Raw genomic sequence first — 18,869 nt, 5'->3', positions numbered from 1 at the left:
ATCTTCAAAGTTGATGCCTCCTAGCATTTGAACAAGTCATTCAGAAAATTTGCACATTTATTTGCAAACATGATGTCTTTGTCTGCAAAGATCTAAAAGTGTATCGTACCCTTGCAATTATTTCTAAGTATATTGCGTAATTTCCTCATTATGATACGATGCATTAAAATAGACAAAAAAGTACTGACATGCTAAAATTCTCAAATAGTTGCTGCATTAGGGTTTACATGTATGATAAATCATTAAATCAGCTTTCACATAGTATACAAAAAGGAGACGTTCACAGTACATTCCATTTATCAGACAATGCCTCGCAAATCCTTGCGATACACCAAGCAGCACTCATTGGGTAGCCGGAAACTGGAAAAATAGAGGAATAAAATACAATGTCAACACATCTCAACATCATCATCAATTAAAATCAATAAGATCATCCATTTACATGAATGCACGGGATACATATATGTAGGAGTGCGCGTTCAGTTCAAATCAAATTGTACCGTAATTTTGACTTTCTTTTTCTTCAAAATCAAACAAGCTGATTTTATAAGAATATTGAAATTTTCAAACTAAATCGAACCAGTGTGTTTGGTTGGGTTTGGACAAAGAGTTAATTAAAATATTTTTATTCATAAAATCGAACTGAACCCAAAAACAGAAATTGTTTTAAAATTCCGAGCTAAATGGAATAAATATTGTCTATTCAGTTCAAAAGTCAAATTTAAACAAATAAGTCACAGGCTGCCTGAATCTCCCAATCATTCATGGATCCCCAATAAATATATCAATCAACATCATGGAAGATTTTGTAACATTTTTTTTTCAGCATTTCCTTAACATACGACCATGAGTTCCTGCAAACTTTTATATACTGTATTAAGATAAAATTTTGCTTCATTTTTCTTTTCTCGTTAAAACTTTTGATTGAGTAGGTAATCCAACTGTTGACATTTCCTCAATAAGGCTCCTATCGCCCATTAAGTCCTATCGCCCATTAAGTAGTAATATTTATATGCAACAAATGAATGGGTCTATTATTGTACAGAAGCCGGTGAAATAAAATTGCATACTTAATTTAAATGGACTTACACGCTAAGCAAATGAACTAATTTAAATTTCGGCACTAAAAGGTATTTTGATGATGATTAATGATGATAACACATCCATATGTGACTTCACTAGCCATAGTTTAGATATAAAACCTAGATAATACTAAATACGAAACCATTGCAATATTAAAATTAAGTCACAGCTTGACCTGATAACTATATCTTAGTGCTATTAATCAAGTAAGAAGAATGCATATTTGGAAAGAAAGACGATTCCATAAAGGAAGAGTAATCCAGAAAATGCTTACTCGCTATGAAATCGTCGATATAATCGCAATTAATTTTTCCATGGGCCATAGCACCTACCTGAAGAATGTAAGTTGATAGAATAGGATACAATGTCAATAAGGGAGTCACTATTGTATCATTTACATTAATTAATTCAGAACATACCACAAAGACAAGGTTAACGTCATCGTCAACTGTAGCTGCGTATTTGCTCATTTTAACCAGCTTTTCTGAGCTGTATGAGAAGCCTGATTCAAAGTACAGAAAAAAGTTGTTATTTGTGCGAGTATTAGCAGTTTATTAGTAGTACCAATCAAGAAACTTGAAACTCGCCTATTTTACGAGAGTTAACTGGTAGATACTGGGTCACAGGATTCTTGATCACACGCAATAGCTTCTCACGCTTGCCCACTGCAGTTATACTTAGTTTCTGGAGCAGCTGCACTGCAAGATTGCATAAGGTCATACACAGGCAGACAGGTGGCGTCTTAACAGTCAGCAAATTTTCTATGTATCTGAGCGACACAAGCTAAACTTACACATGATGCCAGCAAACCGTTTGTACGTCCTTGGAATACGTACATGTCGTTTAACTTCAAAAAGAACACCTTTATCTGTTTTCACGTAAACTGTTTGCAACATGCCGGCCTTATTTAATGGGCTATCTAAAATTGATAACAACGCCTGAAATAATCAAGAAATGCCGTGAATGGATTACATTAATTTGAAATAGAGCTAATTTAACTATCTCAAAGTCATTTCCATTCCAAAACTTTTCTTCCTTAGAAAAGCACAGCATAATTCAATTATCAAAAAAAATCAAATCCCTGAGAAATGTATACAGTCAGGTCCTTTTTATCAAAGAACAAGGTCAATGAAACTACGAGTCTAGGACTTCTGTAAGATGAACCAGGATACTGCATATTTTCAGGCTAATAGAAGCAATACAGGACAAAGATAACAATTAAAAAAACCGAAAGATAAATCATCAATAACAAACAAACAACAGTACCTGATAAACAATGTCAGGTCTATAATCAGCCGGATTTTTCTTATTCTTGCGCAAGAAATTTGCATGATCATCAGAGTTCAAAATTTGGTATGTCTGCATAAACATAACTAGTTAAAAAATATAGTATATATATACAAATATACAGAAGTAATTAGACAATAATTCCAATAAAGACCGGAAAAATCAACAAATAAGCCGCACTTAAAAAGTGTAGAACCATAACACATTCCTTATAAATCACCAAATATTTACACCAACGTGCTATAGCTCAAATGGTATAAGCATTGAGCAGCATTCTACAAGATTGTATATTCCTCCCACCCTCCCCGATTATATATCTAAAAAAGCATCAAAATTCATATACAACAACAATGAAGATAAGAGGAATTATACCTTGCCAACTTTAGCAACTTCCAAAGAGGCGTTTTCGAGCACGAAAATGACTCCAGGCTTCTTTGCTTTTAAATCACTTGGCATAATTGGGATGCCCTCCATTTCCTCTACTTCCCCTTGTAATTTTTCTTCATCTTCTCCACCATTATCATCATCATCATTATCATTTTGTTGTTCAAATTTCTTACTTTTTTGAGCTTCATCTTCTTCTGTATCATATTTCTCGTCTCTCTTCTTTCTCTTGGGTCCTTTCACTCCATATGGCCTCACCATTTTGCTCTCACTTACAATAACTTATGCTTCAACCAAAAAACAAATTGAATTAATTAAGAAAACATAGCAAATTTAAATAGAAAAAACACAAAAGATATTAAAACTTCAGCTCAGTTTCACATATCAGCATTAGAAAAGAAGAAGAAGAGAGTACCCTAATGGGAGGTGGAAGTTTAAGGTTTAATGGTGAAACGAAGAAGAGAGAGCGAGGTTCCACAGAAGTTTAGGGTAGCATTTGTGAGTGTGTTGATTATGGGCTACATCTGGGCTTCACACTACAGTCCACCCCACAATTATATTAGAGAAAATTACATAAAATCCCCCAATATCTCAATTGTTTATGTCAGTGACCCGGTTTTTTTTTTTTTTTTTTTTTCAGAAATCTCTCAATTTTTAGAAATGCTTTTTATGCCTAGCTTTTTATATTTATCATTCCTATTTTATCTCTATAGTAGATCTAGCCTGTTGTGTTTCTATTACATTGGATAATTTGACCTTATTTTCTTCTTCTTCATTTTTCACAGCGTAAACTACATTAATGGCAGAATTTTCATATACGTTTCTTGTTCTGTATATTTCTATGACAATCCTTTTGGACAAGAGAAAGTATTAGGAAATAAACATGATTATAGTTTATATAATGATATCTTGTGCATGTGCGGCGTCGGTTTTTGTGTCAACCACTGTGACTAAGTGAGTCAAATACGGTGGCGTCGATTTAAACCCAAGTAGGTGTTTGGCTCCTGCAATTTTGTTGGGTGATTTTTTGCAGGATGGGTATTGAGTTTTCTGGATTGAATTTTACTCTTGCTTTGTTTATTATTTTTACCTGGTGATAATAAAGTAGGGATTTATAGAAATAAAAAAAGGAAAAAAATGTTGTGCGAATTGTTAGTGTTTCTTGTTTCTAATATGAATCTTCCACTTATTTTGATACTAAAGTTAAAGAATTTAATGATGGCATGGTTTTTTAAGTGTTAATATAAAAAGGTATAATAATTGGAAGAAATAAAAATAAAAAATTAAATCAGACTTCCATTATTCAATTTGAAAAAAAGACAAATACACCCCTATATTATATAGAGGGAAATAGTTTAATAGTCATTTATTTTTAAATAAACACTCAATATTTTTAAAATTAGTCACTTGTATCATGATTATAACAATGTTGAATATGAAAAAATGAATTTTTTTTTGTTGTGTCTTTATAAACTTAATGTAATTTTAATGTATTAAAAATTCAATATAAAAAAAATTTGAATTTTAGTGTAACAAACAAATTAAGTATCTCTTTTAAGGCAACTGTACATGACAGTTTATGAAACCGAAAATCAACCTGATATGAACCCATATCAACTGATATCTTAAATATTTTTTTATAAAATTTGTCTTACTGCTATTTACCATCTTTACTGACATTTTATATAGATAAATTTTTGAGATTTAGTGTAATCTACAAATTGAATATCTCTTTTAAGTGAATTATAATTGATATTTTATAAAATTAAAAATCAACTTGATGTGAACCTGATATGAACCTATATCAACCGAACTATTTTAATTTATTTTTTTATAAAATTTGTCTTGCTGCTATTTACAATCTTAACTGACATTTTATATAGATAAAATTTTGAAAAATGGTGGAAAATAGTGTTAGTAAATTATTCATTAGAGAAGTTATCATCTGTTAAACGAGTCTTGTGAAAGAAGACAATTTTGATGCTATGGAGAAAGAGATTTGAACAGAAGGTGAAAAGGATGCACCTAAATAGAAGCTGCTTACAATAGTCATATCTTAACATGATTATTTGTGGTTGTTCACCAAATTGTGGCCTATTGAAGCTTCCAAAAGAATTTATTTATTGCTTTTCTAACTTGTTCTGATAATCATGATTTGTGAACGGGATATGGGTTCGGATACGCTGACATTACTAATGATTATAAGATCGTTGGAGTTAACCAAATACACGAGCCTTCTGACTGGGTAAATTTAAATATTGTTATCTATCATGCGAAAACTAGAGAGAGGAAAGAGGTCCAAATGCCTCACTTCATTGATATATTTGATAGTGTATAAAACCACAAATCAACTTAATGTAAACCTGATATGAACCTATATCAACTAAACTATCTTAATTCATTTTTTTATAAAATTTGTCGCTGCTCTTTACAATTATATCAGATATTTTATATAGAGAGAATTTTGAGATATAATCTACTATACGAATTGAATACTTTTTTTAAGTGAAATGTAATTAACAGTCTATAAAACTGAAAATCAACCTGATGTGAACTGTATGTGAACTTATATCAATTGAACTAGTTTAATTTATTTTTTAATAAAATTTATTTTCCTACTCTTTATAATTTAAATGATATTTTATATAGAGAGATTTTGAAATTTAATGTAATTTACAAATTGAATATCTCTTTTAAGTGTATTGTATTTGATAGTTTATAAAATTGAAAATCAACCTGATGTTAACTTGATGTGAACCTATATCAACTAAACTATCTTAATTCATTTTTTTTTATAAATTTGTCTTACTGCTCTTTACAATCTTAACTGACACTATATATAGATAAAATTTTGAAATTTAGAGTAATATACAAACTAAATATCTCTTTTAAGTGAAATGTATTTGATAGCTTATAAAACCAAAAATCAACCTGATATGAACCTGATATGAACCTATATCAACTAAACTACTTTAATTAATTCATTTATTTATAAAATTTATCTTTCTGCTCTTTACAATCTTATCTGATATTTTATATAAAAAGAATTTTGAGATATATTTATTATAAGAATTGAGTAACTATTTTAAGTAAAATGTAAATTGCCGGTCTATAAAACTGAAAAGCAACCTAATGTGAACCTGAAATAGTACCACATACCGAACTTTTTGTTACAGTTCTTATGAACATATTGAACCAAATTTAATTTAGAAATAAATTTAAATAAACCGGATGTAAATTCAATGTAAACTCAATATAAACTTAACGCAAGTTCAATTTCAACCGAATGCAAATTTAAAGAAAATAAAAAAACAAATGCAAGAACTTAAAACAAATAAAAAGAAGGTAAAAGGTCTGAAAAACTACCCAACTTTCAATTTTTTTTCAATAGCACCCTCACCTTATAATTTTTTCAATAGCATCCTATTTCGTAATTTTTGATTTCAATAGCACCCTAAATTTTTAAAAAAGATGATTTTATAATTATAAAGATTAAACTTTTTAAAACAATTAAATTTAAGGGTCATTTTATACTTTTTTCTACTTGGACAAATTCAAATAACAGAGTTTTTCGGAATTTGGGAGTTCTGGAAGTCGCGAAATAACAGAGTTTTCAATTATGTTGAGAGTTCTCCTGACAACTTGGCGTATTTGTGTGTTTGCAAAGCGGTCCAATTCTATAGCTCTCTTCATCCTCAATTTTCATATTGTGGAAATGATGTTTTTAGATGTTTGGATAATTTTGTAACTCATCTTTGATTTTCCTGGTTTTGGGATTTTGCCTTCCACTTCTTGTGGTAGTGCCTAATAAATTATCATTTATCCAAAAAAAAATTATATAATTTTACGATATGAAAATTAATGGTTGATGATATAATTTTTTTATCATTAATATTTTTTAATTTAAAATTTCTAGCCTACGTATGGACCCCACCATATAAGTTTTTTGGATCCGTCACTACGCATGACTCATTTGAGACTGACGTGGCGCAATATTACATACGCCAAATAGGATAAACACATGATTCATTTGAGGCTGACGTGGCACAATATTACATACGCTGACTGGGATAAATATTTTTATATAGACGTACATCATGGTACCATATTAATTTCAAACGAGTCGTGAGTATATTTAACAAAATCAAAAATATGATAGACAAAACTGGTACGATTTAAAGATCATTATATAAATGGTAAACGGAAAATTGCGATAGATATATTTATTTTACCTTTATATAATATTTTTTTAATGTTAATTGTTTTTAATGTTGAAAACATGAAATTCTTAGGGTTGTTGTATTGTTACTGCTTAAATTTTTTAATTTCATTAAAAAAATATATAATGAGATCATGAAACAAGGTATAATTTCGTGGGTACATCTGAAATGTCAATATTAGTGTGCTATACATATTACATGCATCTTAGTTATAAGACACAAAGAATCAAACAAGCGGTGCGGCCCATTTCAGGTGCTAGTTTATTTATGGTTCCTTCATATTTAATTTATTAGTTAAGAACTTATGATATTTAATTGTAAGTTGAAGTGGATTTATGTGCTTATTTCACGCTTCAAATATAATAAGCTTTTTGTGAATCAATTATTGACCAAATAATGTTATACCTAACATGCATACCATTTGGTTATAATATAATAAATGTATCTTAAACAAAATGCATGTGATTTTTGGATGGGACAAATTTTTTTAAATTAGTTCTTGATGTTAGAGGCCTCTTGTACAAACACTTTGAAAGGGTACAAACACTTAAGTTAAATCCATTTATATGGAGACTAAGGCGGTGATATAAAATTTTCAGTCAGAGACATGGCCGTTTTTGAAAATTATTATTAGACGCTTCAGTCTTTTGTTATTTATCATATCAAAAATGAAATGTTTAAAGTATGCTTTTTAATTTAGCATTTTACATGGTAATTTCACTATAGATAGAAACACAAGAAGTGTATTTAGACTATTCGTAAATTATTTAAAAATAATTTAAAATAAATTTAAACAAATACCTTATATGCATAATTATTTATTTTCCTACGACATTAATTTTTTATTTTAAAATTTGAATATATGTGTGAGCAGAGCGGGGTTCGGGGGCCGCTCGCCCAGACTTGTAGCAGGACTCTATTCTGGACAGGGTTTGAGAAAATATGAAGTCGTCACCTAACTCAATTAGGAATGTCTTTTATACCGACTGGATAGCCTGCCTCGCTTATGGGTGAGACTATTGTATGTCAGACCAAAATACAGGGTTCGTGTACATTCTAACGAATCTTGTACTTGGCTTATTAGTTACCTTTGTTTTTACTGGTTGCATTCGTTTTATCTCATCTCAACATTCATGCAGTTAACATTATAAATTGCGGGAATTCAAACACAAATGAAAGCAGTAAAGGGACCCAATTTAGGACACTCATATGACTCCATTCTGGCTTATAGCAATACTCATAAGCATTCATCTAGCCTTTGAGGTTTCTAACAAATAGCAAATGGCTGGCTGGTCTGAATTGATTATATGCACAAAGTCTATAAGACCGGATTTCTAGATTTAATTGATTTTATTTTGTCATCTTAAATAACCTATATAACCTTTAACTACTTTTTCATGGCAGTTCTAAGATTTTTAGGTGATTTGCTGGTTTTGAATTATTTAGCTAATTAATGCGATTAGACCTTAAGCCTGTAAATATTGGATTGAATAATGCTTTTGGAAAGCGTTTAAATATTTTTGACATATTCATGGGCATCTGGATAAACATGCAAGGTTAGAAATACTTTTAGACCTTGTAGACCAGAGTGTCTGGCACTCGATGCGTTTTGACCGTCGATGTGGCCCGAACTAGTTCTCGGGCGGACCATGGAAGTTGGCTATCCTGTCGATACGAATCCAGCGGTTTAATCGGAGTCAATTTCGAGTTTGGATGAGCTTGAAATCGAGTCTAGAAGTTGCCGGTCGTACTAGATCTCGGCTTTCGGGCCCAGTTGATTGGCAGGTTACAATTTTGGTCTTCGAGGAAAGAAATATAGTAAGATAGGCCCGTTATAACATAAACTTTGATCCTGCAACTAAAACAATATATATGGATTCAAACTGGACCTAATTCTGAGCTCAAATAAGCCTAGAAACACGAAAACAAGATCGGATTGAGTCTGGAGTGATCTGGAATGTTTTCTTGAGGAAGACAGAAGCAGGGTGATGGCGCCACTCACAATGCCGGCGCCGGATCTGTGCACTGGCGGCACCGGCAGTCTATTCTGGCGGCGCCAGCGGTCTGTTTGTCAGCGTCGGCGACGTCGGTTAGGGAAGCAGCTTCGTAGTTTCGTCGTTTCAGCTCGATTATTCATGCAAAAACACTCACAAACACATAAAACAAATAGGGAATGCAAATAACACGTACTAGGATTATTTTAAAGTGTTTACAATCAAATTAAGACACTTAAACAAATGATTTTATAGCAAGTTGAGTAAGAGCACATCTATGGCAAACAAGCATAAAACCATCCTAGCATGTATTCTAAGCATTATAACCAATTGAAATCTGGATACGACATACAAAACACATTAAATCATCCTATTAACATGCTTCTCTTCAGTTTGTATAGCAATTTTATCAAGGAAACTAAATTTGGAAATTACGACGCTTTATGGCAAAAATCAATTAAATAGACTAACATGCATCTTAATACCTAAAAATTCAGAAATTGTGATTAACATGGCATAAAAACTGACAAGAGATTATTGAGGGTCCTCAGAAGTACCGTTCTAAGCCCTTGACTCGATTAGTGGCGAATTAAATGCGGAATCCTTCTTCGAATCTGCACGTACAGCTCTTACTTGATTGATTAGGACGTTTCAACTTCGTTTTTATGACTAAAATTGAATGATTTGTGTGTATTGGGGTGGGGGTGTGTGGCAAACTAAGGTCTTTTTTCTAAGGTTTGTGCTTTTTTTGGTCTCTGATATTTAGTCAAATTTTCCGGTCCTCTTATAGGTTGATTAACAGTAGTATTTATAGAGTTTAGGGGTGACCTAGTGTTTTTAGTGTTTAGTTAATTTTACTTTACTATTAACCTAGTTGTAATTTTAAGTAACAGTAGTATTCTAATTAACGATACACATGATTAATGATGGAGGATCGAGCAGCTCTTACACTAGGAAGAAACAGAAAAAGAAAGTGTGAATCATTAGGAATTGCACATGGCGGTCGTAGCCTTCGGAATAGAGGATTTGAAACATGTCAAAGGACCACACAATAATTCCTTAGTGGTTACGACATTGATCAAAAATTTGAATGTGGAAAGAATTTTGATAGATGAAACTGATAAGGCTTACAAAGGGCTCATAAAAACGCGGCGAAGCTCCGAAGGGTCTCCATCCCACTCTCGATACTCGGGGTCCGCCCATCAACCCTTCGAAGGGTCTCCATCAGACTTAAGCTTTCAATTTAATCTTTCTACCGTCGTAATTTTTTAAATTTCGCTCTTTTGTTTTTTAAGCGGAAGAAAAATTCTTCATTGACAATAAACGACTTACAAAAGTCTCGAATCCAACCACACCAACTGTGTTGTCGGATTATTACAAAAGAACAAATCTCTAAGGGCTTTACTGGCCACGTCCCGTGCCACCCGATTCAACGAACGCTTAACAAACAAAAAGGAGAACGAATTAAAGACATTACACAGATTTCGACAGTCTTGTGCTATTACGTCGCTATCTACATCAATCTGCGCCTCCTTCTCCATCGCATCTAGTAAGCCTTTTGCATCCCTTCAAAGATGGGGTTGGACAGCCTTAGTCTTCTTGCGAGATTAATGCTTTCACGAAGAGCCAAGGCTTCAACCAACGATGTTGGTTTAGCTTGGTTAACACGAAAGGCGAATGAGCTGACCACGGTACCCCTGTAATCTCTAGATACACATGCCCCTGCTCCTGCTCCTGTTGCCTTATCAAAGCTTCATCAAAATTGATCTTGACCGCCCAAAATGGAGGAGGGCTCCAAGCAGCTGCTGCAACGTCGGAGGTTCCCTGGGATTGGCTACTTGTACGTCCTCCAACCATGTTAAAATTCCTGAACAAGTCTGCTACTAAGCTCAGTACTGCCTCAGGGTCAGAATGTTCGTCACGAAAGACTAGGGCATTTCTTGCAAGCCAAATTGCCCACAAAATCTACACGGCTTGCTCAATCAGTTTAGTCCCTTCCTCCTTCTTCGAAAGCCACTCAATTAAGGATGTCCAACAGAAACCAAAATCATGCCCTTCCATATCCATCACAATGTCACTTGTGTTCATTCCTACCCAAACTGTTAAGGCAAAAGGACACTGAAAAAATAGGTGAGCCGTCGACTCTGAGCTTTTGCAGCGTGGGAAAAGTGTCGTTCTTTCCAATAGTCTTTTATGGATGTTGGCATTTGTTGCCAGACCTTGATTAAGGATTTTCCAAAGAAACCGACAACACAATTGATGTGGTTGGATTCGAGACTTTTGACCAAAATGTGAATTACCATATATGTGGGAGAGTTTTATAATAATTTTCTCTTTAATCTATATGACCCTCATCTTTTAATTTGGTGATGTGTCGAATTAGGCAGCAATTTAGTAGTTTTTTTGCCACATCAGTATTTCTATTTGTCACTCTCTATTTCAAAGGCTAAAAGAATGAAATTTAAAAGTTGAAATATTAAAGAGGTTAAACATAAAAAACAAGAATTAGATGGGTGAATGAGTACAAGTTTAAGAATTAAATTTTAGTTTAAGTCATAAGCATATAAACATATACTCCAGAATAGGTTTATCTCATACATAGTCCATAATAGAAAATCGGATTTCACTGGAACGAACGGCAGCGGGCTTGTGGCGTCGTGTGTGATGATGGCGAGCTTGTGATGATGGTGGTGGTGTGATTTGTCATATGGTGGTGGTGGTGTGATTTTTAAATTTTGTATATAATCCGTATACTATTTAAAAAAAATATAACACTAAAAGACCCTTCGCTCAACAGATAAAAAAATCAATAACTGGCTCATCTTCTTCTTCCTCCCGTCTGTCTCTCCATCTTTTAAACCTTAATCATTGTAATTTAACATAACCGTTTAATCTTTGTAATTTAACCTAACCGTTTAATCTTTGTAATTTAACCTAACACTATAATCTAAGTGCTTTATTAACGTCACTGTAAATAAATTTAAAAAAGTTGCAATCTTTGTAGATTCATGGCTAAAACAGTAACTGTAAACGAAATTCTTTTATTCCTAAATTTTAACAATAGTTTATTAGTTAATTTAAACTATTATTCAAAAATATTGATCATTGTCCTTTTTGTAAGGTTAAAGTCCTCTTTGTAAGGTTAAAGTCCTCCATATGAAGTTAAAGTATTATTTTAAGTTATGTGCGGGTATATCAATGAAGTTGTTCATTAGGTTTGGTAGTTGTCTTTACGTGGTTAGTATTATTTATACATATTATGTTGATTTTATTATTTATTGCAATATTTATTGGTTTTCAGGTAAAACATCACTTGTATTTAGTAACATAATTATTGAAGAAAAAATGAGGAAAAAGATAAACGAATAAAGAGAAATTACCAGTGTGGGCCTAACGTAAATGATTAAGGCGATTTCAAGTGTATCAAAAGGTTATAGATTCGAATTCTGTCTCTGTAACTAACAACTAACAAACTAAGACTATAAGAGTCGTATTTTATTTTTGGCAAAAAAAACTGTAAATCTATATCTATACTATATATAAAAGCACGGATGGGGGGGGGACATGCAAATTTACCGAATAACCCTTTTTAATCTATATTAAATAACGGTTTTATAGTCATTAACAAATTAGTTATTTAATTAATTACTAAAAAATAATTATAATTAGAGTTTTAGTTAAAATAAAATTGTATCATGATAGAGGAATATTAATTGAGTGTAGAAAAAATAGCTAATTTTTTCCAAATTAATAGCAATATCAATCTTTTAGTTTGACTACACTAGCAACGCAATTAATATTATCCAAATCTTTGTTAGTTATGTGTAAATTTACAAAAAAAATTAATTTGATTTTTTTAATTTTGTTTTAAAATAATAATACATGAATTGGCGAGTCACGTTACGAGCCACATGCGTAGCACGCAAAGCGAGACTAGTATAATAAAATGTTAGTATTTTGTAAAAATATAAAAATAAAATTGTAAAGATAAAATTATAGTATCTTTATAATTATTATATATTTTTTTAGTATTATTTTATATTTTTATAGTGGGTGCAAAATTTCCCTACATTATTTTGTTTTTTTAATTGAGTTGGTAGTAGGAATAAACCTACCATCTTCATCCAGCTTTCAATCTTTCTATAAAAATAGCATTGCTAGCTCAACGGTGTTAGAATATCAAAAACTACAATTATTTGCCAACTAATCTTTCAAAAATGGCCACTCAAAATCAGCAGCCAGATGTGTTTCGTCCATTGGCAGACTTCCCTCCTACAGTCTGGGGTGACGATTTTGCTGCATTATCCCCTACAGTAGATTCAGTAAGTAGAATGTTTTGTTTCTAAAATATTTAACTTTCTCTTTCAAAAAAAAATAAAATAAAATTTCAACGTTCGAAAAGCTCTAAATGTTTGTGTACAGGATTTTGAATCATGCACCGAAGAGGTGGAAACTCTCAGAAAGATAGTGAAGGAATTATTAGAAGAATCTTCTACGGAGTTAATGGAGAATGTTGAATTCATCAATTTGTTATGCCGTCTTGGCGTTGCGTATCAATTTGAAAATGAAATTGATAAGCAATTAAATCATATTTTCGTTGCTGTTCCTGATCTTCTTGATCAGAATGATTATGACCTATACCAATCTGCACTTCTGTTTCGAGTTTTGAGACAACATGGCTATAAAATGCCTTGTGGTAAGTTTCACTCATATGCATCTATATGTTTGGTTCATGGAATAGGTGCGGAATGGAATATTTATTCCGTATAGAATGACTATTTTTTACTTTGATTCATGGAATAGTTATTCTATGAAATTGCTATTACATGATTTTGTGAAATAAAGATTCCTCTCAGAAAGTGTGGAATAGTTATTCCATTTCTTATGGAATAGCTATTCCATTTCATGATATTCCGTTGCATGAACCAAATATGGCAGCTTATGTCTCTCGCAAAACCTCTATTATCATTAAAGGGTGAAATTCACCCGCTCAGCATGTGATCTGGTCTATATAATTGTTTAAATGTACGTGGATCAGATGTGTTTTACCAATTCAAGGACATCAATGGCGAGTTCAAGAAAAACATCACCAATGATGTGAAAGGGCTCCTCAGCTTGTATGAAGCTGCGTTTTTGAGTGTGCACGGCGAAGATATTCTTGATGAAGCCCTTGTATTTACAAGGCAGCACTTGGAGATATTAGCTGAAAAATGTAGCCCCAATCTTGCAAAACATATAAAGAATGCTCTGTATCGGCCATACCACCAAGGAATAGAAAGAATAGAGCATAGGCTTTATATTTCCTTTTACGAAGGCGAAGAGTCTAGAAACGAAACTCTCCTCAAGTTTGCTAAGCTCGATTATAATCGATTGCAAATACTCTACAACAAAGAGCTTGCTCTGCTCACAAGGTATATATATATACATCTAAGGAATATATTTTCATACCTCAACAGAGATTAACAATATTTTATATATACCAGTTGGTGGGAGGATGTAAATCTTCCTAAACAGCTTACTTATGCAAGAGACAGACTTGTGGAGAATTATCTTTGGGCAATTGCAGCACATTTCGAGCCTCAATATTCTTCCACTCGAGTGATGCTCTCTATGTATACAGCTGTGGTATCAATGATGGACGATACATATGATGCATATGGTACCCTCGAAGAACTCGAACAGTTTACAACTGCATTTCAGAGGTCCGATAGCTTCTTCTTTTTTACGAATGAAAATTATATTAAAAACACAAATAATGCTAACGCTTATACTACTCGAAAAGCTTATGCAGATTAAAGATCATGAATCATCATATTGATGAGTCTTGCTATTTCTGGCAGAAACATTTATGTATGTCTTAATGTTCAAAAAAATCTTTAACCTTTTAACTTCTTTTCAATTTCACCCCGACATTGTAAAATCGTCGATTATATCCAGATACACATTATTCAGTTTCAATGGTATCCACAACTATTAAATTGACATCTTTTCCTAAGTTTTTTTTCGAATGAAAAAGAATCCAATTAACAAAATTGGGTACAATTAAACCCGAAGGTGTTGATTTGGTTATAATCGCGTATTTTACAACGTCGGAATAAAAGTGAAAAAGGTCGATATATTGTGGGATAATAAGCACTTATGTATCTATAGCTTTGATTAAATAGATCCATATATAAATGAAAATTAATTTTGACTATTTGATTTGTCAATTTAACTAGTAGTAACTATTATATTCAAGTAGCAAAAAAGAAAAAGAATAAAAATATAATTAATAAAGATAATATAATTCAATATCTTGTGTTATATTTTTTAGAAAATAGTTCATGTAATTTTAAAAAGAAAAATTATAAATCTTTTTATAATTTTATAAAATAATTCAATAATAATATACAAATTTTCTTACAATTATATATATTATTTCTTACAATTTATGATCATCTCTTCAAATATGAACTAATATATCATGGAAAAGGATAAGGGACTAAAACATATTTTAATTTTATTAATTAGACCATTTATTATTTCTGTACTATTTAGATACAAGTGTCAAAGATTCATAAAATTGACGAATCAAAAGTCGAAATTATATTTTAGAGATTTTTCTTTCAATTATGTTATAGTTATGGATCGATAAGATCGTTTTGTCGATATTTATATTTCTATAAAAAGATTATGCTTTATTTTCTTTCTTTTTTCAGGTTTGATATAAATGCTACTAATGAGCTACCAGAGTACATGAAAGTTCTTTACAAGGCATTTTTGGATCTTTATGCTGAAACAGAAAAAAATAGCAATGAAGGAATGTCTTACAGATTAACTTATCTAAAGGAGACCGTAAGTTTATATTATAAAATTGATAAAAAAAATGCGGCTTAATACATCATTTGACCCTTAAACTATACCATTTTATTCTCTGCGACCTCTAAACTAATTTCGTATTCTTTTGGACCTCTTAACTCTTTTTTTTGTTCTATTTAACCCCTCATTTGGAATGTGCACACCACGCGCGATGACGTGGATAAAATTGTTGACATGGCTTTGCTGACATGGGGTTAAATAGAATAAAAAAATAGTTAAGAGGTCCAATGGAATACTAAAATAGTTTAGAGGTCATAGGAAATAAAAGGGTAAGGTTAGGGGTCAAAAAATATATTAAGTTTAAATATTTTTTTTAATTTAAAATAAAAATGGATGTACTTCACATATTAATCATTTAAGACTTTAAAAATCATGAAATTTAGTGTGAATTTTAATTTTAACACAAATTTTAAAAATTCAGAATTGATTTGAAAAGTTTGAAACTGCAAAAAACTTAAAAGCTAGTGTATTAAAATTTTTATAATTGGAAATTCGTGAAACACAATAAAAATTATAATTTTTTTAAAAAATTAGTCTTTTTTTAATATTATCACAGTATACTAAATTTATATATTTTATAATATCGTTAAAAACAGACAAAACTTCTTTTATCATTATTGAAATGTAAATAAATATTTACGTGTACAAGAAGTTATATTATGTAATTATTTGACTAAATTTCAATATTTTTTTATTTTTCTTGAAGATTAAATGGATGAAAGTTAAATAATTGTATTTTCGAAAAGGTTAAATGGGCAAAAATTAAAAGTTTGAAGGTGCAATAGGAAAATAAAATAAGTTCAGGGGTCAAATAGAACAAAATAGTATAGTTCGGGGGTTCAATAGAACAATTTATGCATTTTAATTATCCTTCACGCGCTTCAAAGCGTTTGAAAACACGCGTTTTTGCCACGTTGGATGAAAAAGGTCAGATCGGCAAAAAATTTACAGTTGACGGGTTAAATAGAACAAAAAATAAAGTTAAGAGATCCAATAGAATATCAAATTAGTTTAAGAGTCTCAGAGAATAAAAGTGTATAGTTTAGGGGTCAAATGATGTATTAAGCCAAAAAAATGCTATCTATGGTCGTTGATAAAGTAAAAAATAAAACTTAGGTCCTTAACAAATTAACGTATACTCTGAAAAAATGATAAATTATTTAAGAAATAATCTACAGAATTTTCTCCAAATTTTATATCATTGTCAAAACAATTATGAATGCCATTCATATATATAAATTAGTTTGTCATAAAATAATTTAATAATACTTAATATTATTATATTTTAATTAATTACATCCTTTATTGTTTATAAATGACGTTTAGAGTTAGGGACGTGCACGGTTCGGTTCGGTGCAGAGTGCAAAATGCCAAAACCGAACCAAACCACCCCTATAAAAATAAAAACAAACTTCATAGTTCGGTTACAGTTTTTTCGGTTTGGTGCACTAAAAATTCGATTTTTGCTCACCCCTATTTAGAGTAATTGATTTGAAATACCAAAATAATAGGTTAAACTGTTTTAACTTTTTTTTTGTTTAATATTAAATTGAAAAAATAATTTTATGTATCTATATCTTTCATTTAATATTATACATTGTCAAAATGTTAAGAGATAGATTATCGTGGATGCATGAATTTATTTTAAAATATACTCTCTCCGTCCCAATAGAATTGTCCACTTTGTCTTTATCACACAGTTTAAGAAAAGTAATTATTTATGGGTTTTATAAAATTTTACTTACTTTTTTTGTCATACCCCTATTAATTATAGGGTCCACTTTCAATTTATTTATTAGTGGATTTTAATTAGGGATAATATAGGAAAATTAAGTGTAAAAGTTAGTTACTTTTTGAAAGTGGACAAGAGTTTTGGGACAAAAAAGTTTCTCAAAGTGGACAACTCTATTGGGACGGAGGGAGTATATGTTACTACTTATTTTCTGAATGATGTTCACATATATATGTTTTTTTTTAAGTTGAAAGAATTGTCGAGAGCCTACATGAAAGAAGCAAAATGGTTTTACGGGGGTATTGTGCCAACATTGAATGAGTACGTACGCAATGGAATCATCACTAGTGTTTACAATCCCATAACAGCAATATCCTTACTTGGAATGGGAAATGCAGTGGGATTACAAGAATATGAATGGGCTCAAAAACAGCCTAAAATTCTTGAAGCTGCCATGTTAATCTGTCGTCTAATGGATGATATACAATCACATGAGGTAAGATATCACAATAACCGGCTATTTAGCACTTCTTGAATATACGATGGATCAAACAAACGCGGGTTTAAATTCGTGACATATTTGACAGATGAATCATAAGAACATTTTGGCTTGATCTTTTAAGCGGATTAGTTATTTGACGGTATTAAATATAGGAGTGGTTTGTCTAATACTTTGTAGTTTGAGCAAAAAAGGGGAGATTGTCCTTCAAGCGTGGAGTGTTACATGAAAGAAAATGATGCTTCCGAAAAGGAAGCAGTAGCAGCGATCCAGAAAAAGTGTGTGAACGCATGGAAAGACATCAACGAGCAGCGCATGAGACCAACCGATGTCTCAGGAGTTCTTTACAAATTATTTCTCAACCTTTCCCGTGTGATGGACGTTCTTTACAAATACCATGATGGATACACATTTCCAGCATATGTGAAAGATGATGTCAAGTCATTGTTCCTCGAAGAATTTTCCATGTAATGAAAGCTAGAGTCTCAGTATCAAGAACATGTTGTTTGTTTATTTAGTTATGTTTGTATTGATAATTGTTGGTCTTTTGTGGACTGAACAATACTAATAATCCGAATGATTTTCTAAATGGATTGGCAATTGAATTCAAGTCTAAATGATTTTCTATGATATAATATATTAAAAATTATTATGGCAATTGAATTCAAGTCTAAACTATACTCTGAATTTTATGATTTCTCATCCAGATACGATAAAACTCAATACAATATTTACTCAGATCATTACATCCTTTACTCTTTATACGATAAAACTCAATACAATTGAATTCAAGTCTAAACTATACTCTGAAT

At 31.4% G+C, this 18,869-nt stretch overlaps 2 protein-coding genes across 2 annotated transcripts; one reads left to right on the top strand and one right to left on the bottom strand.

The window, feature by feature from the left end:
• Positions 1-140: 140 nt before the first annotated feature.
• LOC126676155 (uncharacterized) lies at positions 141-3,287 on the bottom strand. Its single transcript, XM_050370302.2, has 8 exons — positions 3,170-3,287; positions 2,743-3,041; positions 2,350-2,442; positions 1,877-2,021; positions 1,671-1,781; positions 1,503-1,585; positions 1,358-1,415; positions 141-360 (listed from the first exon to the last, which is right to left on the bottom strand). The coding sequence occupies exons 2-8, from the start codon at positions 3,013-3,015 to the stop codon at positions 281-283; spliced, it is 843 nt and encodes a 280-aa protein (XP_050226259.1). The 5' UTR covers positions 3,016-3,041; positions 3,170-3,287; the 3' UTR covers positions 141-280.
• Positions 3,288-13,121: 9,834 nt separating this feature from the next.
• LOC126676546 (probable terpene synthase 6) lies at positions 13,122-18,646 on the top strand. The gene is made up of 7 exons (XM_050370766.2): positions 13,122-13,290; positions 13,391-13,664; positions 14,007-14,379; positions 14,452-14,670; positions 15,667-15,802; positions 17,806-18,054; positions 18,238-18,646. The coding sequence occupies exons 1-7, from the start codon at positions 13,186-13,188 to the stop codon at positions 18,526-18,528; spliced, it is 1,647 nt and encodes a 548-aa protein (XP_050226723.1). The 5' UTR covers positions 13,122-13,185; the 3' UTR covers positions 18,529-18,646.
• The last annotated feature ends 223 nt before the right edge of the window (positions 18,647-18,869 follow it).

Source organism: Mercurialis annua, linkage group LG4, assembly GCF_937616625.2.
Source record: "Mercurialis annua linkage group LG4, ddMerAnnu1.2, whole genome shotgun sequence".
Taxonomy (NCBI): domain Eukaryota; kingdom Viridiplantae; phylum Streptophyta; class Magnoliopsida; order Malpighiales; family Euphorbiaceae; genus Mercurialis; species Mercurialis annua.
The sequence above is the reverse complement of the archived record's forward strand: the minus strand, read 5'-3'. Positions and strand labels throughout refer to the sequence as shown.

What these genes read in the sequence shown, in the direction of transcription:
- LOC126676155 (XM_050370302.2), bottom strand. Translation starts at nt 3,015, where the DNA reads ATGGTGAGGCCATATGGAGTGAAAGGACCCAAGAGAAAGAAGAGAGAC. An exon ending in AGTTAACTCTCGTAAAATAG is followed by an intron (nt 1,586 to 1,670) that starts GCGAGTTTCAAG and finishes ACTTTGAATCAG; the next exon opens with GCTTCTCATACAGCTCAGAA. An exon ending in TATCGACGATTTCATAGCGA is followed by an intron (nt 361 to 1,357) that starts GTAAGCATTTTC and finishes CTATTTTTCCAG; the next exon opens with TTTCCGGCTACCCAATGAGT.
- LOC126676546 (XM_050370766.2), top strand. Translation starts at nt 13,186, where the DNA reads ATGGCCACTCAAAATCAGCAGCCAGATGTGTTTCGTCCATTGGCAGAC. An exon ending in TATCCCCTACAGTAGATTCA is followed by an intron (nt 13,291 to 13,390) that starts GTAAGTAGAATG and finishes GTTTGTGTACAG; the next exon opens with GATTTTGAATCATGCACCGA. An exon ending in TAACTTATCTAAAGGAGACC is followed by an intron (nt 15,803 to 17,805) that starts GTAAGTTTATAT and finishes TTTTTTTTTAAG; the next exon opens with TTGAAAGAATTGTCGAGAGC.